The 24,150-nt window shown below is 49.5% G+C and overlaps 3 protein-coding genes across 3 annotated transcripts in view; 1 reads left to right on the top strand and 2 right to left on the bottom strand.

Moving 5' to 3' along the window:
• BLTP2 (bridge-like lipid transfer protein family member 2) overlaps nt 1-8,671 on the bottom strand; it is a 47,074-nt gene extending 38,403 nt beyond the window's left edge. Inside the window, exons 1-7 of the mRNA XM_060258838.1 lie at nt 8,523-8,671; nt 7,116-7,245; nt 6,375-6,424; nt 4,851-5,010; nt 2,703-2,821; nt 1,749-1,809; nt 795-975 (exon numbers count right to left, since the gene is read on the bottom strand). Coding sequence (XP_060114821.1) covers nt 795-975; nt 1,749-1,809; nt 2,703-2,821; nt 4,851-5,010; nt 6,375-6,424; nt 7,116-7,245; nt 8,523-8,593 — 772 coding nt within the window. The 5' untranslated portion in view covers nt 8,594-8,671. The remainder of the gene's footprint in view (nt 1-794; nt 976-1,748; nt 1,810-2,702; nt 2,822-4,850; nt 5,011-6,374; nt 6,425-7,115; nt 7,246-8,522) is intronic.
• A 5,266-nt stretch (nt 8,672-13,937) lies between these two features.
• On the bottom strand, nt 13,938-18,179 carry SDF2 (stromal cell derived factor 2). Its single transcript, XM_060258940.1, has 3 exons — nt 18,006-18,179; nt 16,831-17,027; nt 13,938-15,824 (listed from the first exon to the last, which is right to left on the bottom strand). The coding sequence occupies exons 1-3, from the start codon at nt 18,160-18,162 to the stop codon at nt 15,537-15,539; spliced, it is 642 nt and encodes a 213-aa protein (XP_060114923.1). The 5' UTR covers nt 18,163-18,179; the 3' UTR covers nt 13,938-15,536.
• A 298-nt stretch (nt 18,180-18,477) lies between these two features.
• SUPT6H (SPT6 homolog, histone chaperone and transcription elongation factor) overlaps nt 18,478-24,150 on the top strand; it is a 58,500-nt gene continuing 52,827 nt past the window's right edge. Inside the window, exon 1 of the mRNA XM_060258828.1 lies at nt 18,478-18,987. The gene's annotated coding sequence lies outside the window, so the exon portion shown is untranslated. The remainder of the gene's footprint in view (nt 18,988-24,150) is intronic.

Genomic DNA, 24,150 nt, shown 5'->3' on the forward strand with positions numbered 1-24,150 from the left:
ATGGCCTTCCATTGCCCTCTGCAGCCCTGAAAGGCACACGGAGACGTCGCACATGGTGAACAAATGCGAAGTAGCCATACACTGAATCAGATCCTTAGCCCATCTCGGTCAGTACTGTCCACTCAGACTGGCAGCGGCTCTCCGGGGGCTCAGGCGGAGGATGTTCACATCACCTCCTGCCTGATCCCTTTCGCTGGATATGCCAGGGATTGAACCTGGGACTTTCTGCACCCAAAACAGATGCTCTGCTGCTGAGCCACGTCCCTCCTCTACCTCTTGGGCTTCCGTCTGCTTTCCAGCTCCTCCCAGCTGCCCTGCTGTGCTGGAGGTGGCGTTCTGCTGCCTTCCCCTGACCTCAAGGGTCCCAGCTGCCCTTCCCTGCTTCCCAGAGCAACCAGCCTGGAGAAGCTTCTCAGACCCTTGCCAGCTGTGATGGGCACCATGGGCCTTCCCTTCTCCTTGCCCAAAGTGAGCACTTCTCCCCGCCCTCCATTTCGAATCTCAAAGTCTCAGAGCGGCTCACAATCTCCTTTATCTTCCTCCCCGACAACAGACACCCTGTGAGGTGGGTGGGGCTGAGAGAGCTCTCCCAGAAGCTGCTCTTTCAAGGACAGCTCTGCCAGAGTTATGGCTGAACCAAGGCCATTGCAGCAGCTGCAAGTGGAGGGGGGGGAATCAAACCCGGTTCTCCCAGATAAGAGTCCGCACGCTTCACCACTCATCAAACTGGCTCAAAGGGGCAACTGGCATCTCAGCCCACGGGAGCGAGGAGCGGAAGGGGGAAGCGTCCTGACCTGCGGCTTCTCCAGGGCTGCCTCCTACTCTCCAGAGGAGCTCGCTGAGGAACAGCCCCTCGTGCAGCTCCGCGTGGGTGCCCCAGACCCCGACGGCCACGCCCTGCAGCTGCCTTTTGCTCATGCAGATGTCCAGGGAGACAGTGAGCGCCAGGGACACCTCCGCTAGGCAGGCATCATCCTGCGGAGAAAGGAGGGCACGCGTCAGGGCCTGCAGTCGCCAGCTACTGGCCCAGGGGTGGCCAAACTGCGGCTCTGGAGCCACTTGTGGCTCTTTCCCACATATTCTGTGGCTCTCGAAGCCCCCCACCGCCCCATCGGCTGGCTTAGAGAAGTCATTGGTCTCTTTAAATCGCTTCTGCAAGCCAAGCTAGTGGGTGGCTTGGAGAAGACACTTAAAGTTGCTTCCTTTCTACCTCCCACCTCCCCTCCATCTATTTGCCTGCCCTCCTTGTGGCTCTCGGACATATTACGTTTATTCTATGCGGCTCTTATGTTAAGCGAGTTTGGCCACCCCTGTACTGGCCCATCCACCCACATCACATTTAGAAGCCCAGGCACCTCACCCTCTCCCCCCACCCCTCCAAAGCCAGCATCCCAGAGGAGAAGCTTTTGAAGCAGACAATCCAGAGAGCCAGGTTCAGATCCCCGCTTGGACACAAAGCTGTCCAGGTAATCTTGAACCAGTCCCCGTCTCTACTTTCCAAGGCTGTTTGTAAGAATAAACTGGGGAGGCGGACTATGCGGGATCCGGAAGGTGCAATTGGAACAGCTGGCCTTCCCTTCTCGCCCAGAGAAAGGGAGAAGAAAGCAGATGACAGCCAGTTGCTGGGGAGGGGGGCTGATAGGAGCCCTCCTGGGGCCTGCTTCGGCCCCTGGGCCGCATGTTTGACACCCTGCTCTAACTTCTACAGCCCACAGGAAACAGTAGCCCTGAAGTCCTGGCAGACTCACCTGCTGGCTGCTCTTGAGCACTTTGCTGTTCACTTGACCGAAGGTCACCTCACAGGCCACACTGGGAGGAGAAAGGCAGTTCAGATTAGGGCTGGGGTTTGGGTGCGTTTGTACACGCGCGGAGAACTCAGATCGCAGCGGAGAAAGGAAAAACAAACAGTGGCTGCAAACATCCCCTGCTCCAAACAGGCAAAGTTTCTCATTTTAAACAATGTCCAATTCCAGTGCTGGCCGTTTTATCCACATGAGAGAGGACCTTCCCATCAGCTTGCTGGAGGTGGGGTTTACGCAGGATCCCCTGACGTTGGCTAATTTCACCTGCCCCCGGCTGATGCTAACCACTGCCCTGCCATTTTCAAGGTGGCCCAGAAATCAAAGATGGCCAACAGGGGACCTATCCAAGTGCTGCCCATCCCACAGAGTTAAAACAGTTGGGAAGAGCAGCGGTACTTCCTTTTCCCAGCGGTCTTTTGGGCCCATCCAGAGCAGATCACTAGAGAAAGCCCCCTCTGTACACAGAAATGGCAGCTGAGCCAATGAACCTGGTGAAAAGGAGGCTAAACGGACAGTACGGAAGGCTTCAAGGAAAATATGCAGAAGGCTTCAAGCCCCTCCCTCAAGTCCTGGCTACAACCCCAGTTCGCCATTTCTGCTTGCCTCATTTAGAACGGGAACCGGATACAATTTTATTTTTTAAAATCCACTCGTACCCCACTCTTCTCCCCTATGGGGACCCCAAAGCTGCATACAGCTCCATATTAATGGGGCGGCCCAGAAGGCTCCCCTCTGGAGGACTGAGATGGAGGGAAACGAGAGGCGCTTTGGATGCAGGCAGAGTAAAAGAGCATCAGGAAGCCGGCTGTCTTCTCTGTTTGTCCAGAACTTCATCCCAGGGGGGAGGCCTAGCTAGACAATATCCCCTGCAAGGTTCCCCCACCCCCCAGTTGGACTCACCATCGGCCATCGCAGCCCAGGAGGAGGCAAGTTCTTGTGATCTGGACGTGCCACAGAGACTCTGATGCCGCCACGTGCAGGACCATGATGTTGACGGACTGCACGTGAACTGAGAAAAGCTGGGGGGGAGAGAGGAAGGGAGGACAGGGATCGCAGTTCAGCCTTGGATGAGAGACCTCCAAGGAAGGCAGGGGGCTGTGGCTGAGTGGCAGGGCCTCTGCTTGGCATGCAGAAGGTCCCAGGTTCAATCCCCAGTATCTCCAGTTAAAAGGATCTGGCAATAGGTGATACGAAAGACCTTTGCCTGAGACCGTGGAGAGCCGCTGCCAGTCTGAGTAGACAATACTGACTTGGATGGACCAAGGGTCAGATTCAGTATAAGGCAGCTTCATGTGTTCATATAAAGTCAAGGGCCACTAATGCAGATACATACAGTGGTAAACCAGTTCTGTTTGTCTGCTGCCTTAGAAACTCTACAGGGTAGCTATGCATTCAGAGTTTTGTAAATAAATCCTTCAAGCATGCCTATTTGGGAACCAAACTTTAAGGGTTGGTCCCTTTGGAAAACACAGATATGTAATATTTCCAGAAATTCCATGGAAAAAAACCAAGGTTTCTTCCCCCTGTGTTTTTTTTTTGGGGGGGGGGGGATAGAGGAAAAACTGAATATATGCAAAACTGACTGTCCTATCAAACCTAAACTAATTTTTACTGTTTTAGCAACATTAAAGGCATAATTTTAATTTACTTAAGGTATAAAATTGCAACACTTGGCATATTTATGGAGGTTTACTTAATTTTCTATAAATAAAACTGCAAATGCAACCAATGCTTTGAAAAAATTGCAAGCCGGAGGCACCCAATGCTACCTTAGCATATGTACCTTAATTTTTGCTATCCATTTAGAGAGAGTTCAGTTCTCAATGAAGCTTTCAAAGCTTTCCCTGAGACTTTGGTGCCGTTTTTGCCTCACCGCCTTTTAATCTTTTCACCCTCCAGCAAGGTAGGACAAAAAGCTATTTGTCTGTGCATATATGTCTCACAGTGGTTCGAAGGAGAGATGAAAAGTTCGCCCACAAGGGAAGAATCGGGTCAAAGGAATAACAGAAGGCATGCAACAGATAAGAAACAATAAAAACCCTGCAATCTCCCCTTATCTTCCAGGAGTAGCATTCTGGGGAGAGGAAAGGCAGGGAAGTTGCATGGTCAGGGACCAGCATACTTGTGGGACCACCTTTCCTCATATGTTTCCCAAAGAGCACTACGGTCAAGTTTGCAACATCGTTAGTCTGTCCCCAGCCCAAAAGATGTCAGGCTGGCCTTGACTAGAGCCAGGGACTTTTCAGCCCTGGCTCCCAGAGCTGTGGAATGAACTGCAGGAGGAGATCAGGGCCCTGCAGGACTTGCTAACGTTTCCACAGGGCCTGCAAAACTGAGCTTTTCTGGATGGCTTTTGGTTAATATCTCGAGGCCACCAGCAAGAGTGAGCTAGCTCCCAAATGATGTTATTGTAAACAAGAACCATCTATGTTGATATGTCACATGGCCCCTGCCGCCACCTGTAGCCTGGATAGCTTTGACGCCTGTTTTACGGCATATCTTATTATTTTAATTAGAAGAAGATGACATTGGATTTGTATCCCACCCTCCACCCGGAATCTCAGAGTGGCTCACAATCTCCTTTACCTTCCTCCCCCACAGCAAACACCCTGTGAGATAGCTGGGGCTGAGGGAGCTCTCCCAGAAGCTGCCCTTTCAAGGACAACTCCTGCAACAGCTATGGCTAACCCAAGGCCGTTCCAGCAGCTGGAAGTGGAGGAGTGGGGAATCAAATCCGGCTCTCCCAGAGAAGAGTCTGCACACCTAACCACGACACCAAAATTGTGTTTTATTGTATTTATTCTATATGATCTTAACGTATTATGTTGGAAGCTGCCCTGTGCCATTCGTGGGAGGGACGGGAAATAAAGCAACACAAATAAAAAATAAATCTTTCCATGCGCAAAAGTTAGATCGGATCCAACCCTACCCAACCGAATGGCCCTCTTTCCCGCAGATCCAACCAGGATCATTGGGCTTCTATTGCTCTGGAGCCTGAGCTTCCCCCCACCACCACGAAAGACTAAATGCAACCACAGGGCCCCGTACCTGGTTAAGCAGCCGCAGCAGAGAGGGCCCGAGGGACAGCACCTTGCTCGGCTCAACATCTTCCTGGGTCGGCACCTTGGGTGCAGGTGGCTGAAGCCCAGGCGCCTTCTGGAGGTCCATGCGGACACACACTTCTCCAAAGCACAAGGCCAGGTAGCGTCTGCACGAGAAGCAGAGGGGTAAAAACAGCCGTGACCACCTTTGCCCACCTTGCACACAATCACTCTCTAAAAGCCAGGGTCTCCGCCCAGCAACCCAACTGCCGGAACAATTTTTCTTTTCTTTGCTTAGGCGATCATTTATTTCCTTGTTCGTACCCTACTGATCTTTCCAATGGAGAACCCCCAAGCAGCTTACATTGGTTGCCTCTCCTCCATCTTATCTTTGAAACACCCTGTGAGGTTGGTTTAGGACAGCGTGCAGCAGGTTCAAGGTCACCCAGCAAGCGTGAATGGTGGCGTGGGGATCTGAATCCGTGTCTCCTAGATCCCAATCAGACACTCTAACCCAGGGGTGTCGAACTCATTTGTTATGAGGGCCAGATCTGACATAAATGAGATTTTGCCAGGCCGGGCCGTGTGTGCCATAAAATGTAGCGCCGGGTAGCAGAGATATAAACTTTATAAAGGACAGACAAACACAATTAAAGATGTTTTTAAAACTTCAAATAAAACATGCTTAAAACTTTAGCACTTGGTCTTAATGGTGCTTTCTTTGTATCTCTCCCATGCGATCCAGGGAACTGAGCAAAGGAAGCTCTGGCTCTTTCCTTCCTTCCCCAGGGGACCAGGAGGTGGAGGAGTCTCGGCCAATAGAAAGAAAGGACTAGCTCAGTAGCTCTGCTGCGCAACTGAGAGATACTATCCCTCCCACCTCCTCGCCAAGTGAGGCGCCTCAGCCAATGGAAAAAATAGAGGCTTTCCTCCGTTGCTCATGTGCGATTGAGCAAGCCTGGCAAAGCCAGCTGTGATGCGGAAGGAAGCAAGAGAGAGGGAGAAGAAAGCAGATGACAGCCAGTTGCTTGGGAGCATGATAGGAGCCCTGCTGGGGCCTGATTCGGCCCCTGGGCCGCATGTTTGACACCCCAGCTCTAACCTCTACAGAACACAGGAAACAGTAGCCCTGAAGTCCTGGCAGACTTCCTCTGGGATTTCAAAGTGACCAGCTGGGGTGATGCAACAGTTTTCAAACTGATCAGGGGATTCTTGGAATCTTGCCAGAAGTGTCCTGATAAGATAAGCAACTCCAGAAAGACCGCTGGGCCACCCCTACCGATATTCCCCTGTAACGTGCCACCACAAGGTGTGTTAGCTGTGTTCTCAAAGCAACTGCACTTCATACGGACACAGCTTGTGCCCCAAATTCAACCCATCATGCACTGCAGTGTATAATGCTCCGGAGCTCCATGGCAAACAGGTGGACTTGGACAGTATTCTTTGAAGGTAAAAATTCTCAATCAGGCCCCAGCAGGCAGGCAGGAAGGCAGGCAACCAAGCTCTGCATGCTCATGGCACAAATACTTACGGCACTTCATGGTTCCACAGCTTACTGGAGACCCAGACACTGTCAATTTCCTAAAACAACACAGACACAGAAGCTAAGCTACCCTTTTGGTAAATGTAACCTTTCGGTTTCACTGCCACAGGAAGTGGCGGCAGCTACAATCATAGACAGCTTCAAGAGGGGATTGGATAAACATGTGGAGCAGAGGTTCATCAATGGCTATTAGCCACAAAATATAGATGGGACACTCTTTCTGGGGCAGTGATGCTCTGTATTCTTGGGGCTTAGGGGCAACAGTGGGAGGGCCTCTAGTGTCCTGGCCCCACTGATGGACCTCCTGATGGCACCTGTGCTTTGGCCACTGTGTGACACAGAGTGTTGGACTGGATGGGCCATTGGTCTGCTCCAACATGACTTTTCTTACATTGTTACACTCTCCCCAGTAGGTGCCCTCTACCCCTCTGAATCAGCCTGGCATACCAGCCGCCACTTGCTCCACATAAAGGAGATGATGACAGTGTCACTGCTAGAGGAAAAAATATTCCAGCTTCCCCAGCGCCGGCATTCAGGAGCCATTCCCCTGAAGGGGATGATCAAAACCATCTCCGAGTTTAGGCACCAGGCTTGGCCTGGTCTTCGCAGCGCGTGCCATTTGCGGCACAAAAGCAGTTTGATACAAGCAACCGAAACAGCTTTCTTCCAAAGATTTTCCCTGCAAGAATCGCCTCCTGGGAACCATTCCAAAAAATCCCCAGTACCCACCACAGTCTGTTCCTCCTCCTGGAACTTCAAGCTGAGATTATGGATCCAAAAAACCCCGAAAGAGCCGATCTTCAATTCTGCCTGGAGCCGCCGGCGGCACCAGTTAGTAACCAGGATGTAGAGAAGGCACCTACAGGAGAAACAGAACCCAGTGCCTAAACAGCTGCATTCCCATCCTAGTATTGTCTTTCCCCTTTTCTAGAGTGTGGGGTGGGAACCAGGTCTGGCTGCCTCAAGGCTCCCTAGCTGGAACCTCCAAAGTAGTCAGATGCCTGTCTTGTAAAACAGAGGAAAGGCTATGACTATTTACTAGAAACTTGTCACCAAGATGACCAAAGCTCTGTGTGTTGAAAAGCAGAATTCTGCAGGCTGAATTCACATAATTAAGCAGCCTCTGCAGTGAAATCATAGCTGGTTCTTTGCGGAGAAAAACTGACACATTTGCACTATTCCAGTAGGGGGTACAAGGCTGCTGAGATGTAGCGCTCAGGCCACGGACAACCAAAGTTCAGCCCCAAAGGGCTGGGCAGGTTAACAGGCCAACATCAATCAAGAGGGACATAGGCAAAGCACAGAAGGGTGCTGAAGGAAACCAGTGCAAAAGCCAGACTGGTCCCGGCTAGGCCAGAGTTGAGTTGTGTTTATTCAATGGTGCTGAAAAGGCACCCAGCACATGCTCAGAGGCTCTTTCATCGGTCTGACCAGCTCAAAAGACACTGCAAACCAAACTTCCCTCATAGCAATGGGTGGGGGGGTGGGAGAAGAGGGCCAGAAGCAGCACTGGGAGATCAGCTGGAACACGGGTGGCCAAACTTGCTTAACATAAGAGCCATATAGAATAAATGTCAGATGTCTGAGAGCCGCAAGACAGGGAAGTGGAGGTGGGAAGAAAGCAACTTTAACTTTAAATGCATTCTCCAAGCTGCCAGCTGGCTTGGCTTGGCAAAGTGATTTAAAGAGACAACTGCCTCCTCTAAGCCGGCCAACAGGGCAGTGGGGGGCTTCAAGAGCCACACAATATGTGTGAAAGAGCCACAGTCTGGCCACCGCTGAGCTGGAAAATGCCAGGCCAGGAATGGGGTTTCCTGCACGCCCCCCCCCCCCGCAAGGAAATGAAGAATCAGTCAGTCAGTGACACCTATTGCAAAGAGGAGACCAAGAGGCCTCCAGTGGCAACTGCCGCACCGTCAGTGCGGGGATCTGGGCCACGTCCGGCCAGGAGAGCAAGGAGCGGAGGAGGCCACCGGCTGGAGGGCCGCAGTGGCCAAGAGGGCAGCTCCCCTGCAACTCTGCCTGGCAGACGGAGCAGGCCCAGGGCGCCGCAGCTTCGGCTGAAAGAAAGGGACCCGGGGACGGGGTGGGATTTCGGGGGGGCTCCCGCTCGGGGCGGAGCTTGCCGCCGCTCACCTGCCCAGGTAGAGGCCGCCCAGCAGCACCAACAGCGCCCCCAGCAAGGCGCCCAGCACCGGCGCAGCCATGGGCCGCCCGCCTCCTCCAACCGCCCGTCGCCGCCGCCAGCGCCTGGGAGGGGCCGGCGGGAGCGCGCGCGGCGGAGGCCGGCCAGGACGGAGGGGGCGGGGCCGAGCCCGGGCAAGCCACACCCCCGAAGGCGGGGCAATCCCACCTCCCTCCCATTGATAATTGCGCGTGGGGTCGCTGAGCACTGGGTTCTGGAGCTTGTGCGGTTGCGGTGAGGGATGCAACTGGGGCGCAGATAGCTTTTAAAACATTATTAGTATTTTTTCCAAGGTGCAACGAGGATGCTTCCGGTGTCCTCATCACCTAAAGGCTTGTTGGCCAGAAGCGGTGATATATTTTGAAGAAAGAAAAGGAAAGGTCCCCTGTGCAAGCACCAGTTGTTTTCGACTCTGGGGTGACGTTGCTTTCACAACGTTTTCACGGCAGCCCTTTTACGGGGTGGTTTGCCATTGCCGTCCCCAGTCATCTACACTTCCCCCTCCCCCAGCAAGCTGGGGATTCATTTGACCGACCTCGGAAGGATGGAAGGCTGAGTCACCGGCTACCTGAACCAGCTTTCGCTGGGATAGAACTCGGGTGGTGAGCAGAGAGTTCAGATCACAGTACTGCAGTACTACTGCTTTACCACTCTGCGCCACAGGGCAGCTGTATTTTGAAGGAAGACGAGCACAAAATTTATTAGAGCCCGCAGCTGGATCGTCACAATTGTAAAACACGACGTTCATTTACTTTGTTTAAAACTCTTGTTTCTCCCCCTTGTTCATTACAGATCTGATAAAAGTTGCTCATGCTGGCTGGGGCTGATGGGAGTTGTAGGCAAAAAAAACATCTGGAGAGCTACTGTTGGCCACCCCTGGATCCCTATTCTATTTGCAAAAGCGGGCCGGCAGTTTCTTGAGACTCGTTCTTGCAAATGCAATCTGTCCACTTGAAATCCATCTTCGTCGCCCCAAAGAGGACGCGTAATCATCCATAGAATCACAAAACAACCGGTTGTTGCTCTCTTTTCCTCCTCCTCTCCTTGAGCATCCTGGGAAATGTAGTTTGCAGCTTCAGCTTGCTTGGCTCCCAGATGGGGCAAACTGGCTGCTAATGAGGAGCCAGGGGGTTAATGGCCCGCAGGGCCTGCCTAGCGTGCCAAGTAGGGCAGCCACGCAGAGCTCTCCTGTGCCAAGACTTCGTCTCCTGGGACATCCCCTAGGAAAGCCTGAGGGATTTATCTGGCCGCAGGAGTTTGCAAGCCGCACTTCTGGAGATGCATAGGGTTGCCAGGTCCAATTCAAGAAATATCTGGGGACTTTGGGGGTGGAGCCAGGAGACTTTGAGGGGTGGGGCCAGGAGAAAGGATGTGACGAGCACGATTGAACTCCAAAGGGAATTCTGGCCATCACATTTGAAGGGACCGCACACCTTTTAAATGCCTTCCCTCCATTGGGAATAATGAAGGACAGGGGCACCTTCTTTTGGGGCTCATAGAATTGGACCTCCTGGTCTAATCTTTTTGAATCTTGGGGGGGGGGGTATTTTGGGGAGAAGCACTGGATGCTATACTGAAAATTGGGTGCCTCTTCCTCAAAAAACAGCTCCCCCAGAGCTCCAGATACCTGCGGATCAATTCTCCATTATTTCCTATGGGAATAAGTCTCCATAGGCAATAAAAGAGTCCCAGGCTGACATTTCCCTCCCCTCCCCCTGCTTTCTGATGACACTGAAGTGGGGGGAGGGCTTCCAAACCGGGGGATCCCCTGTCCCCACCTGGGGATTGGCAACCCTAGCATAGAAGAAAGTCGGCTCTGCTCCTGCCCAAGTCTTCAAGAGCCGCCTAAGTCTCCAAGAGGCCATCCCGACCCCACATGTACTTCTCGGAGCCGTTACTGGCGCTTCGGCAGCACCACTCTTTTGCTCTCCATGGTCAGCTGCCCAGCCATGTCACCCCTCCTTTTGTAACAGTATGCACTAATTATTACACTGGCTCCGCATATGCTTTTGGGAAAAAATCTACTGGACCAAAATAGGAGGGGACACTGCTGAAATACTATTTGGGTGATATGTACCTGATTTAAACACAAGGTGTAAATAGTGTACCCTTGCCTTGTCACTGATATTTATCAGAGCATAATTTTCACTTGGTCCTATATTGACTAATATAGCAATAATTGAATCTATGTGCAACATTTATGCTTGACCACTGAAGAAGGCTGGTAGGCTGAAAAGCGTCTGTTTTAGGGACGTATAAGGACCTAATTGTGCATATTGTACAATTAGTAAATCTTATTGAGGCTATATTTGGGCCTATAATTGGTTTTTAACTAATTTGTAAAAATATTTTTCATAATTTGTAATATTTATGTTGTATATCTATTGATCTTACATGTGGCCCCCTAATTTGTGTCCATTTAACCTTTCAGGTTCTTAATTCATTTTTTAGGGGGATTGTTTTGGTTTCCTTCTTTCTTTCCCTGTTGTAAAAAAAAGGTAGTCCCCTGTGCAAGCACCAGTCGTTTCTGACTCTGGGGTGACGTTGCTTTCACGTTTTCACAGCAGACTTTTTACAGTGTGGTTTGCCATTGCCTTCACCAGTCATCTACACTTTCCCCCCAGCAAGCTGGGTACTCATTTGACCGACCTCAGAAGGATGGAAGGCTGAGTCAACCTGGAGCCGGCTACCTGAACCAGCTTCTGCTGGGATCAACCTCAAGTCGAGAGCAGAGGGCTCCGACTGCAGTACTGCAGCTTTACCATTCTGTGCCACGCGGCTCTTTCTTTTCCTATAGCCAAAAATAAAACCCACAACCAGTTTGTCCCACCACAAATACAAACTAAAATAAGAAAATGTGTTATGAATTTGAGAGGAATTACCTCAGAATTCCTGCCAGAAATGGCACCACCATGCAGACAGAGAGGCACATGGGAATAGTTAAGGAGAGAACGAAACTGCTGGAGGAAATCCTAGACAGGAGGTAGAAATTATGAGAATGAAAATAGAATCGGCTAAAATAGAAGCTAAGAGAGAAAAAGAATTAGCCAGGATTGAAGCAGAAAAAGAAAAGGCCAAGATGGCACAGCGGGAGAGAGAGCGGGAAGCTGAGAGACAGCATGAAAAATAAATGTATACTATGTTCTGATTCAGTATAAGAAAACCTCATATATATCTTTCATTACCATCCTGCTTAAACCAGTATAATAAACACAATCTAAAATTACAAAAATGCCAGTCAGACAATTAATATTAATTTATACAATAAACTATTGAAGAGAATGAAAAACCATTCGTACCATTCGTATATTATCAGCAATAATCACAATCCTGACACTCATATTTTAAATAATTGTTTATATGAGTCCAAGCACATATATCCACATTTGGTCCAATTTTTCTAGTCTCTTAACAAATTTTTATTATCCAATTCAGCTTTAAGGACCAAACAAAATGGTTCCTTGCAACAAAGCACAAGTCTCCGTGCTACAAGTCCTGCCCCCCATCTCAAACAAAAGAGGTATTTCTATCTGTTGTGGAGCCCACAGGAAAGGTAAAACTCTTCCTTATCACAAAAACCCAACACCTCTGGGTCCTCCCTTCCTAATCCTGTTAACTCAATTAATGGGCCATGCCCACCACTGGGCAGCCTTTTCTCTCCAGCAATCTAGGATCATCAGCATACATTAGCATTCTGACCTTTCTGGACAAATTACATCAAGAAACATGAGCAGTTCCTGCTTATACCCAAAACCCATCTCCTGGTCCCATTCTCTAAGCAAAGATAGAACATTACTTCTGTATCTAGCACCTGAGAAACATTTAACTCTCCCTCACTACACAGTGGAAACTCCATTGAACTATTGTATAAACCACTTAACACATCCACTCATACCTCCAGGTTATATTTTTGCCTATTTAAGGAGACACTCTGGACATGCTCAGCGTGTCTTGTCCTGCTACAGACTTGCACCCCCAAACTCTGTTTGGGCCACTTTTTGTATTAATATCCTCTGCTTCATGGACTCCTGGACCTCTGGCTTGTAATTATATTTCTCCCAAAACCCTGCTGCATCCCTCTCACCTCTGTATTTTCCTGTTAAGCTTGTGCGTTTGTTTCCAGGGTGAATCAATTTTCTGTATGTGTGGATTACTTTATTATTGTCTATTAATAAAATAACCTCTCTTGCTTAAGTAACAGTCTGGTTAATTCTGAGAGTTCTTAATGGAACAATCCTGATAGACAATTGGTGTAAAGACACTCTGTTACCAACTCTCACAGACCAAAGCCTCCTTAAGAGCTAATGTTCCCCCAAATATTAGGAGACCCCCCGCCCCAATTCCATTGACAGGAGGCTGGTTGAGATGGCCTACCATTCATGTTTAGAAGCACTTACTAATAACCAGAAAGGTTTACAGATCAGTAGTTGATGTTATGTTGTTTCTAATAGACTTTTTTTTGCAACTGTGGGTGTGCTTGAAAGACATGTAATGGTTATAGTTTCAGAGGGTAGCCGTGTTAGTCTGCAATAGAATAGAATTAGGTAGGATTTTAGAGAGCAGCAAAACTTTCAAGATGTAAGTTTTTAGTGCCAAAGGTCTGATAGAGGGAACTTCCGAGTCCCAAAAGCTTGTACCCTGAGACTCTTGTTGGTCTCTCTACTGGACTCTAAATGTGGTCCATCTTGCAACACAATTGATTCCCATTGTCCACTATGAATTACCTTTCACTTCCGTGCATTTGTAAAACTTGTAACCCCCACCTTCCAGCAATAAAAGTTGGCTTTTTTATTCTCTGTGAGGCTGTCAAGTTATAAAAGGAAAAGTCCATCTTCAAGGTTTTCCATCTCTAAAAGCACAATACAGAGGGGGGAGCCGAATGTAGTGATGTCGGTGAACAGACAGCTTCTAAGGGTGGTGGGCTTTTTTTTTTTTGATGAATTCATGGAGAGGTACATCAGTGGCTACTATCCATGGTGACTGAAGGAAACCTCCATATTCAGGAACACTAGATTTTTGAAAAGCCGTGCTAAGAGGCAACATCGGAGAAAGGCCTAGGCCTCTACATCCTGTTTGTCTGGCACTTCAGGAGAAATGGTTGGCCGCTGCATGAAAGGGTACATTGGGCTAGATGGACTACTGGTCTGATCCAGCAAGGCTCTTGTTATGTTCAGATCACAGTGCAACATTTTTGGGGTCTGGCATCAGAATGTCTGTTTGCTACAGCTCAGGTGTGACTCTTTCCTTTACCTATGCATTTTTAGTCATTTCTACCCACTATCTCCTTGAAAAGCACTTGAGGTGGCTTACAGGCAAGTGAAAAAACAACAACAGAATGAAAAGTATCGAAATAAAACAATCATGTGTTGCAATAATTTTTTTTTTAATCAGCAGAAAGCTTGGATAAACATACCCCTTTTTAGCAAATGCCAAAAACATAGCACACTCATAGCTGGGGAAGGGATTCCATAATAATTCCTGTGCAGCCTTTTCAATACCTATCAGGCTTGATTTAAAGGCCATGGCGGACTGAAGCGAAAGCATTCTCCTTTGGGACTTGCATGCCACCATCCTTTAAACCAAGTTGTCGCTTGGGGAACTGTGTACCAAGGTGGGCTTGGGTTAGACATGTCACACAGTCGCTTTCCATGGACGGTGGCCCAGTTCAAAGCAGGTAGTGTGTGCGTGCCAAGCCCCACAGCTGAAAGCTTTTGCCTCAGCATCACCAAGAAATAAAAACCTAAGTAACTCTGATGTACAAGGAAAGAACTTCCAGGTCACAGGGCACAGCTGACAAAGAAGCTTTGTCGGCTTTTTCAGATTATGAAGCATGACCAGGATTCCTGTACGGTCAGTCACCGAACTTGGCAGAGATCACTCAGGCGTTTCTTCCAAGGCTGACAGAAGAAATCAAAGATGCTGTTAACAGCAAGGCAGTTGAAGCCCTAATTAAGAAGAACTGCAGATTTATACCCTGCCCTTCTCTCTGAATCAGAGACTCAGAGCAGCTCACAATCTCCTTTATCTTCCTCCCCGACAAAAGGCACCCTGCGAGGTGGGTGGGGCTGAGAGGACTCTCACAGCAGCTGCCCTTTCAAGGACAACCTCTGCCAGAGCTATGGCTGACCCAAGGCCATTCCAGCAGCTGTGAGTGGAGGAGTGGGGAATCAAACCCGGTTCTCCCAGATAAGAGTCTGCATACTTAACCACTACACCAAACTTAAGAGCTTTTTTAAAAATCTGCAGTAGGATCTTTGTTTCCAATCTCAAGGAAATGCTGATATCTAGGAGAAGAGATTTATACCTTGCCAGGATGACTTGGCCTTCCATCCTTCCGAGGTCAGTAAAGTGAGTCCCCAGCTTGCTGCTGGGAAAGTGTAAAAGACCGGGGAAAGCAATGGCAAACCACCCCGTAAAAAGTCTGCCGTGAAAACGTTGTGAAAGCAACGTCACCCCAGATTCGGAAACGACTGGTGCTTGCACAGGGGACCTTTCCTTTTCCTTCACTAGCCAAAGGAGTCTCAGAGCAGCTTACAATCTCCTTTCCTTCCCCTTAACAGACACCCTGTGAGGTAGGTGGGGCTGAGAGAGCTCTCCTAGAACTGCTCTTGAGCAGAATAGCCTTGAGAGAACCTGTGGCTGACCCAAAGTCACATTAGCAGGTGCATATAGCAGGGAATCAAACCTGGCTCACCAAGGTAAGAGTCCATGCACTTAACCACTACGCCAAACTGGCTCTCACCAAACTATACACATGTGTGCTTGAATGTCAGCAACAGAAGGTGTGCAGAGAAGGAGGACAAGGACAAAGGGGAATATCATTATGCAGTGACAGAAATCCTCCCTTCCACGGCAGGTTATCATCCTGGTGCTTCTGTGGGAACTTGCAGAGGAAAGTGCGTGCCAAGGCACTCCTGCATCCTGGGTAAAGTCCAGCCCGGGGAGCCAGAGAACTCCTTTTGCTCTCAGAGCTCTGTGTGGTGCAGTTCCATCTTCAGCAGTTCTGCGGGCCTCACAAAAATCCCTTCCATTGCCTTCCAGTAGCTGTCCCGGCTAGCGTAAGCCATCCCGTGCACCTCTCGCTGGCCGTGGATCGGCCGCCCATACTGCTCGCCAGTCACTGAAAGAAGCACGTCTGTGGAGGAGTGCTGGAACTGCACTTCGCTGGCCTGATCCCAGTAGGGGCCATTGCACAGCACAATCCAGTCATCCAGGAAGTCTCCTTCACCATCTTCCCCGAAGGCACTGACCTCCTGGAAGAGAGAACGGAATAGAAAGGGTGAAAAAAAAAACCCAGCCCAGCCAGATCACACCCATAAGGCCAATCAATCAATCAATCAATCAAGTGACATGGAAGGTCCACAAGCAGAGACACATAGGCCAAAGCATCCTCCTGTTCTCAGCCTCCTAGCAACTGGTTTTCATGGGTAGATTATCTCTAATTTATGGAGGTTCCTTTTAGCCATCACGGCTAACAGCCACTGAGAAACCTTTCTTCCTCCATGGATTTGACTAATTCACCGTTAAAGTCATCTAAGCTAGCAAATATCACTATATCCTGTGGCAGTGAGTTCCACAAATTAATCACGAATTGCATGCAGCTATCTTGGGATCTGTCGTGGATCTACTGCTCGTTAATAAAAAAGCAACACTTTCCCTTGCAAAAACAACAGTTACTGGGATGGAAATAAGGGAAAACCTATCCAGATGGACTAGTGCTGGGGTGTCGAACTCATTTGTTATGAGGACTGGATCTGACATAAATGAGACTTTGTAGGGCCGGGCTGGGCCTTGTTGGGCCGGGCCATATGTGTACATGTTTAAGAGATATAAACTTTTTAAAGGACACAAACACAACTAAATATTTAAAAAAAAACAAAAATAAAACATTAGCACTTGTTGGTCTTAAAGGTGCTTTCTTTGTACTTCTGCCATGGGATCCAGGTAACTGGGCAAAGGAAGCTCTGGCTCTTTCCCTCCCTCCCCAGGAGACGGGGAGAAGGAGCCTCAACCAATGTAGAAAATCAAGGTTTTGCTCTGCAGCTCCTGTGCAACTGAGCAAGTCTTGTAAAGCAAGCTGAGACGCAGAAGGAAACAAGAGAGAGGGAGAAGGAAGCAGACAAGAGACAGTTGCTCGGGGGCCTGATAGGAGTCCTCTGAGGGTCTGATTCGGCCCCTGGGCTGCATGTTGGACAACCCTGGATTAGTGATCTAATGAGACTCCAGGTTAGGCCTAGACTTCAGTCCATTCAGCCTCACCTGGTTTCTTGAGAGGGGCGACGTGAAGTGATGGCTGTGCAAATTACGGCCTGTGTTGATGTGGGTCAGCCTAATTGCCTGTCCGCACTTTACAGGGGTGCCCCTTTCACACACAGTGGAGGTCTTGCCCCGAACACGCCAGTAGCTGTTACTGTCATCCATGGCCACGATCCCCGTCACTGACTGCTGCCCGCTGCCTGTGCCAGAACAGGAAACAGAAGTTAGTTTTGGCCTACTGCACAGAATCTTTCTACTATGCCTGAAGAGTTCAGGAGCGGAGAGGCTTATGCTGGAAGTATGCTGAAAGTACAGCATGCATTTTTCAAAGTTTAAAAATACATGTAAGCTTCAACGTAACTATAAGATAGATTAAAAAAAGAAGGTAGGCAGGAAAACGGGCTTAGAAAAAGAAGCAGGGGAAAGGAACCACTAACAATCATGGGTTAGAAGTTTGTGCAGGATATCTGCGCAGGGCCAGACCTGCCACTAGGCAAACTAGATGACCGCCTAGGGTGCCAGCCTTCTGCGCGTGCTTAATTGGGTGCCCCATGTGACTTGATGTTATCAGTGCAGGGGGGGGGAGGGTGCCATAGAATCTAGGGTCAACCCCATGTTTGTGCATGTGTGCCTGGGCACACATACCAATCGAAGGGGGAGTAGGCTACTGAACAGCCACAAGGCAATGCTGTACACTCACAGCAGCTTTCGTATTCAGTTCCCCAATATCCTCTGACAGCACTCCAAAAAAAATCATAGAATTGGAAGGGACCTCCAGGGTCATCTAGTCCAACCCCTTCCCCAATACAGAAAACTCACAAATACCTCCCCCTAAATTCACAGGATCTTCATCGCTGTCAGGTGGTCATCTAGCCACTGTTGAAAAACTTCCAAGGAAGGAGAGCCCACCACTTCCCGAGGAAGCCTGTTCCACTGAGGAACCGCTCTAATTGTCAGGAAGTTCTTCCTAATGCTGGAAACTCTTTTGATTTAATTTCAACCCATTAAAATTAATATATGATATTGCCGTCCCAGTCAAAGACAGAAGACGGAGAAGCAGGTGAGTCAGCCACTTTTGCCGAGCGTGTCTTCCCGGCAGTCAAAGAGCAGTTTCTGGGTCCTCCAAGCATGTGCAGAGCGCCCCCGCTCATCTCTCCCATCCCTCCGTGGGCGCCTACCGGACCCGTAGCGCACGTCGTGCGAATGAAGCCGGACTCCGTGGCGTGCATTCAGCAATTTTACCACCGAGCCGCACGTCACCAAGCCGCCCATCGCGCCGCCCGACCCGAGGAGAAGCAGCGCCGCCAAGAGGCAGCAAGGACTCCAAGCCGCCATTTTCCCACAGGAGCGGGGGGGGGCGGAGCCGGAAGTCTACGAGATGGGCTACTTCGTCCTGGGGGGCAAACCGGAAGAGCCCTCCTTTACTGGAGTGCCAAAAAAGGATTGAGACCTCCGGTTAAAAGCCGCCATTTTGGTGGCGGATAAATGAGGGGGAAGAAAGGGACTCTGTCCGCCGCAAATGGAGGCGGGGTAACGACATTCCCTTCACTTCCGGAATTTCCAGCGATAGGGTCTTCCGCCGGAAGGCTTTTTTCTTAGCCTCTCTCCGCGGCGATTTCTACCTCTATGATACACAGATTATGTGGCACTAGTTGGGTTAGCCTTGCCGTACGCAGGCCGCATCCGGGGTTTTCGAGCCATAGATGCTTCGGCTAGAGCGGTGCTTTAGAACCGGAAGTTCGAACTGTCTTCTGAAGCGACTTCAACGCGGGGCCGTTCTTTTCCGAACTAACGCGGAAGTTTAGGTGACAACATCCAGCTCCACCGGAAGCCGAGTAGCACCGTTCTGTCCAACGGGTCCTCCGACGCTTTTCTGCTCCCCACCCCCGCCGGGGGCCGCGCCGCAACGACTGCCTGAGTGAGCGAGGCCTCCATTTTCCTTCCGAGAGGCCGGGACGGCGGTTGTAAAGAAAGAGGCTGGGGCGAGCGCTCCGGCCCCGGAACGAGCTGGGCTTCCCTCCCTGACCCTTCGGAAGCCAAACCGGGCTTGAGGCCTAAGAAGCCGCCTCCCTCTTCCCGTCAGGAGGCCCAACTTCCACCCGGGGAGGGAAGAAGCAGCAGCAGCCCGGGGGCGTCATAACTGCAGCTTTGCGAGTCAAGGTTGGTGAGGCCTAAACGGGGAGGGGAGGCCCACACAGCCCATGGGGGGTGGGCTTGGAAGAACGATGGCTTTCCCCACCCGTCCGCTTCTCCTTCCCCACAAAGGAAGGAACCCAGCCTCCTCCTTCCGCAGGCCTCTCTTCGTCTGCGGGGGATCGGGGTCCCGAGCAATGTTCCCTCTAAGCTGCAGAGTCTTGTGAGCAAAAATTCTACTTGGTGAGCTGCTGGCATTAAAAGTGTGAGCTGCTGCATGAATTACTGCGCTCTGGGGTCATCCTTCCTGGGCTAAGGCAAAAAAATGTGTGAGCTGGAGGCTAAAAATCTGTGAGCTGGCTCATGCTAACTCAGTTTAGGGGGAACCCTGGTCCCGAGCAAGGGTTTGTTGCTCGGGCACTCGCATCTTCCACCCCCATCTGTTTATGTCTTCAGGATGGTGTTTCAGCTGCTCCTGGTGCGGGCGGTTAGTGTTCAGCCCATCGCTAGCCAGGACGGGGCGAGATCGCTTTCAGTGAGAATGGATGCCCCTGGCCTGTTCTCTTTTGAAGGCTTTACTGCACCGACTGCGGGGCGGGCCTGACGCATTTCGCGTTTCAGGCTGTCCGGCGGGGTAGATTAAGCCGAGGTTAGAGTGGTGTGTCTTAGATTTACATCCCCTTGCTGACAGAGCTTCTGGTTCAAGCGTGTGGAAGTTCTAGGATACAGAGATGACCGGGTAGAATGTGCCGCTTTTGGATACAAAGCCAAAATAATTGGGAGAAAGATTCCTGTCCCCGTTTTTTATGCTGTTCTAGGTTTCTGTTTGCACAAAGTAGCATTTTAAAACATAACCCCCAGCAGAGAGAGAGAGAGCCAGCCTGAAACAGCTTATCAAGATCTAGAGAGGGGAGAGGATTGGCGCATGAGATAAGAGACACTGTTCTAATCTCTTCCATACCCAGCAGGCATTTTGCATCAGTTTGCTGATAAAAAGAGAGATCTGAGGCTTGCTGGGCAGGGGGATGGGTGTTGGCTTTCTGAACTTCTTCTCCCTCTTTGTTATTTGACTGCATTTCTGTCCTTATGCAGGGGGTGGGGGGGGGGAAACCTTGCTTGGTGGGGCAGAGAGAGTCAGAACAGCAACCCCAGTTGGGAATTGGTATTTTGATCCCTCCCTGCAAAGTGCTTGTTGTGTTCTTTCTGGGATGCAGTAGGAAGCTTTGGGGGTGAGTCACAATGCTGACTCCCCAGTGGCTGCATGAAGCCTGTGGGTTTTACATTATGGACTTCAGCCTGCGCATAGAAGTGTATGTCTGGGCTTGTGATTAGAAAATCTTTGGAATTGGACCAAGGTTTTCCTGTCTGGAAAAAGCAGCAGGAGTATAGGGGGAGGCTGAGCCAATCTTACTCTGACACTGCAGCTCTATTTTCAAATCGAAAGTTGCTTTACAATTTCTCCAGCTGTGCCGATGTCTGAAAACGCCTCATGCGGCATAGATCTGCTCCACCCTTCTCCAAGCAAGGCTCCTAGGAGCTCTGCATAGAGTAGAGGGTGCCAGGTTGTGGAAGATCAGGCTTGTGGCAATTTCAAGGCAGCTTTATGTTCTGTGCCTTTTGTGTTACATGCTTATTGCTGGTTTCCCATCAAGGAGGTGTCTTGGATTAGGTCAGGGGTGGCCAAACTTGGGAGCCACACGTGGCTCTTTCACACATATTGTGTGGCTCTCGAAGCCCTCATCACCCCGTCAGCCAGCTTGGAGAAGATAGTTCTCTCTTTAAATCACTTCACCAAGCCAGTTGATGGCTTGGTGGATGCATTTAATGTTGTAGTTGCTTTCTTTCCACCTCTCTTTCTCATCTCCCTCCCTTCATCTATCTGCCTTCCTTCTTGTCTTGCGGCTCTCAAGCATCTGACATTCGTGTCTCGCGGCTCTCAAACATCTGACATTTATTCGATGTGGCTCTTACGTTAAGCAAGTTTGGCCACCCTGGATTAGGTGTTTATGTGAATAAAAGCCATTGTCTCTGGCATAAGGAACAAGACATTACTTTTAATAATGTTCCCCCCCCCCCCCCCAAAAAAAATAATTGACAGTCAGAGCATGTAACTTGTAAGGAAAAAGAAAACAGAAACATGACTGGAATTGTTATAAAGAAATAAAAAGCAATGGCATGGGCTATGAGAGCACATTATTAAGTATGGAGAAGGATTAAGAGCAGCCCACATGAGGATTAAGCCTGCGAGAATTGTGGGCAAGTAATACTTTGGTGGAATCTTTGGGAGTGAAATGCAAGATGCCTGGAAACTCCACTGCAGGCATAAAATAATAATAATAATAAATTTTATTTCTATCCCGCCCTCCCCACCTCAGCAGGCTCAGGGCGGCTAACAACATTTTATAAAAACATACAATAATAATAATAAAACCTTTAAGTTTAACAATATAAAACATCAACAATAAACTTAATAACATTAAAAACCAGTTCAATAAATACAGTTATTCTGCGGTATAGTTCTTCAACCGCGTTGGCGGCTCCTTAATTTCTGATCTTCCTAACAGTCCGGGTGTGCAAATTTGAAAAGGACGGTCTTGCAGGCCCTGCGGAACTGCTCAAGGTTCCGCAGGGCCCGCACCTCCTCGGGGAGTCGGTTCCACAGAGTAGGAGCCGCAATCGAGAATGCCCGTGCTCTGGTGCTCTGATATTTTATCTCCTTCGGCCCGGGGATGGTCATTAGATTTTTCCCGACTGACCTCAGTGCTCTCTGGGGTTCGTATGGGGAACCGAAATTCACTTCTGTATTAGTTCACTGTATCTGATGAGACTGGTGTGAATCCCTTCTCTTCTTGAATGACTGTGTCGTATGTAGAATTTGGGTTCATACATCTTTTTTTTTTAAAAAAGATTTTTTTTTCTTTAGTCAGTAAATTACACCAAGATTTGCTTGTTTTTTGGCTTGGGGACTGGGGTGAAAGGCATGACTATTTTGGATCCTAGTTCATCTCACGAAGTGGGCTATGGTACATGAAGATTTGAAAACTGAGCTGAACCAGGAAGTATCCAGTTCAAATCTTACCCAGTCTATCACCTCCCTAGTGCTGCTTTGTGTTCCTCCCCACCTATATGCCAGACAGGGTAATACTGGTCTGTTCTGAAAATAATGTATGCAAAATTCTGACGTGTTCTGCAAGTACTTCGTATTTGAAGAGGTGGCAGTAGTCTAAACAAGTCTCTAATTCAAATCCCTTCTCTTCCATGGCCCATGGATGAGTAAGAAGAGTAATGCTCAGATACCTGACACAGTAATTACTGGGATAACATGTGAATGCTTTGAAAACCTTCAGATCAAGTACTGACACAAATGTTATGATGAACTTAAAAGGCAGTGAGCAGAAAGTCTGACTTGGGTCTTGGATTGGGTTTCACTCCAGTTTGGTGTAGGAGAGCCAGTTTGGTGTAGTGGTTAAGTGTGCAGACTCTTATCTGGGAGAACCGGGTTTGATTCCCCACTCTTCTACTTGTAGCTGCTGGAATGGCCTTGAGTCAGCCATAGCTCCCCCAAGAGTTGTCCTTGAAAGGGCAGCTTCTGGGAAAGCTCTCTCAGCCCCACCCACCTCACAGGGTGTCTGTTGTGGGGGAAGAAGGTAAAGGAGATTGTAAGCCACAATGAGACTCTGATTCATAGAGAAGGGTGGGGTATAAATTTACAGTCGTCTTCTTCTTTTCTTGAAAGAAGAGATCCATAGTTCAGGGGTGCTCTTGGACCAAGGCCTATTGTTGGGTAAGCAGGTAGCTACTGTGGCCAGGAACACCCTCTGTGTGCTTTGACTGGTTGGCCGCCTACAGCCTTTCCTCAGCAGAAGAGATCTGGCCACTGTGGTGCATGCCCTGGTTACATCTAGAGCGGATTACTGCAATGTGCTCAAGGTATGGTAGCCATTGATAAGTTTTTGGAAGGTTAAGAAGAAGAAGAATTGTAGATTTATACCCCGCTTTTCTCTCTGAAAGAGCCCCATGGCACAGAGTGGTAAAGCTGCAGCACTGCAGTCGGAGCCCTCTGCTCACAACCTGAGTTTGATTCCAGCAGAAGCTGGTTCAGGTAGCCGGCTCCAGGTTGACTCAGCCTTCCATCCTTCTGAATCAGAGACTCAGAGTGGCTTACAATCTCCTATATCTTCTCCCTCCACAGCAGACACCCTGTGAGGTCGGTGGGGCTGAAAGGGCTCTCACAGCAGCTGCCCTTTCAAGGACAACTCCTGTGAGAGCTATGGCTGACCCGAGGCCATTCCAGCAGCTGCAAGTGGAGGAGTGGGGAATCAAACCTGGTTCTCCCAGATAGGAGTCCACGCACTTAACCGCTACACCAAACTGTCTCTCACCAGATTACGAACATCAGCAAAGCCTTGTGAGATCAGGCCAATGGCCCATCCAGTCCAACACTCTATGTCACACAGTGGCCCAAACCCAGCATCATCAGGAGGTCCACCAGTAGAACTTGAGGGAAAAGTTCAAATGCTTTAGCCAGGATGTATACTGGAGAGGATCCTAGGGACCCTATTATGCCACTCTGCCAATTAGCACTGGTTCCCAGAATGCTTCTAGGCACAACGTGGAGTGCTGATGTTCACCTTTGAAGCCCTACATGGCTTAGGGACCAGCACAAGTAAAGGGCTGCCTACTGTCTTATGAATCTACCCAATCTTCTGAGGTTGTGCTTTGGGTGCCCCCGCTTTCTGATATTAGTCAAGTGGCAACCCAGGATAGGCCAGTTTGGTGTAGTGGTTAAGTGCGCAGACTCTTATCTGAGAGAACCGGGTTTGATTCCTCCACTTGCACCTGCTGGAATGGCCTTGGGTTAGCCATTAGCTCTGGCAGAGGGCAGCTGCTTTGAGATCCCTCTCAGCCCCACCCACCTCACAGGGTGTCTGTTGTGGGGGCAGAAGATATAGGAGATTGTAAGCCGCTCTGAGTTTCTGATTCAGAGAGAAGGGCAGGGTATAAATCTGCAATTCTTCTTCTTGATTGTGGCCCTGAAACTGGATCTCTCTCCCCCAGAGAGGTTTGTCTGTCCCTTTCCGTTGTCGTCTTCCACCAGTGGGTGAAGGCTTTTTTGTTTGGCATTCCCTCAGTGGTTCCCTCCTCCTTGCCCAACATTTTAATTTTTGGTTTTATGAGTGCGTATTTTAT

This window comes from Heteronotia binoei, chromosome 18 (genome assembly GCF_032191835.1).
Source record: "Heteronotia binoei isolate CCM8104 ecotype False Entrance Well chromosome 18, APGP_CSIRO_Hbin_v1, whole genome shotgun sequence".
Classification (NCBI taxonomy): Eukaryota; Metazoa; Chordata; class Lepidosauria; order Squamata; family Gekkonidae; genus Heteronotia; species Heteronotia binoei.

What these genes read in the sequence shown, in the direction of transcription:
- SDF2 (XM_060258940.1), bottom strand. Translation starts at nt 18,162, where the DNA reads ATGGCGGCTTGGAGTCCTTGCTGCCTCTTGGCGGCGCTGCTTCTCCTC. An exon ending in CGACGTGCGCTACGGGTCCG is followed by an intron (nt 17,028 to 18,005) that starts GTAGGCGCCCAC and finishes GTTCTGGCACAG; the next exon opens with GCAGCGGGCAGCAGTCAGTG. An exon ending in CGCCCCTCTCAAGAAACCAG is followed by an intron (nt 15,825 to 16,830) that starts GTGAGGCTGAAT and finishes TCTCTCTTCCAG; the next exon opens with GAGGTCAGTGCCTTCGGGGA.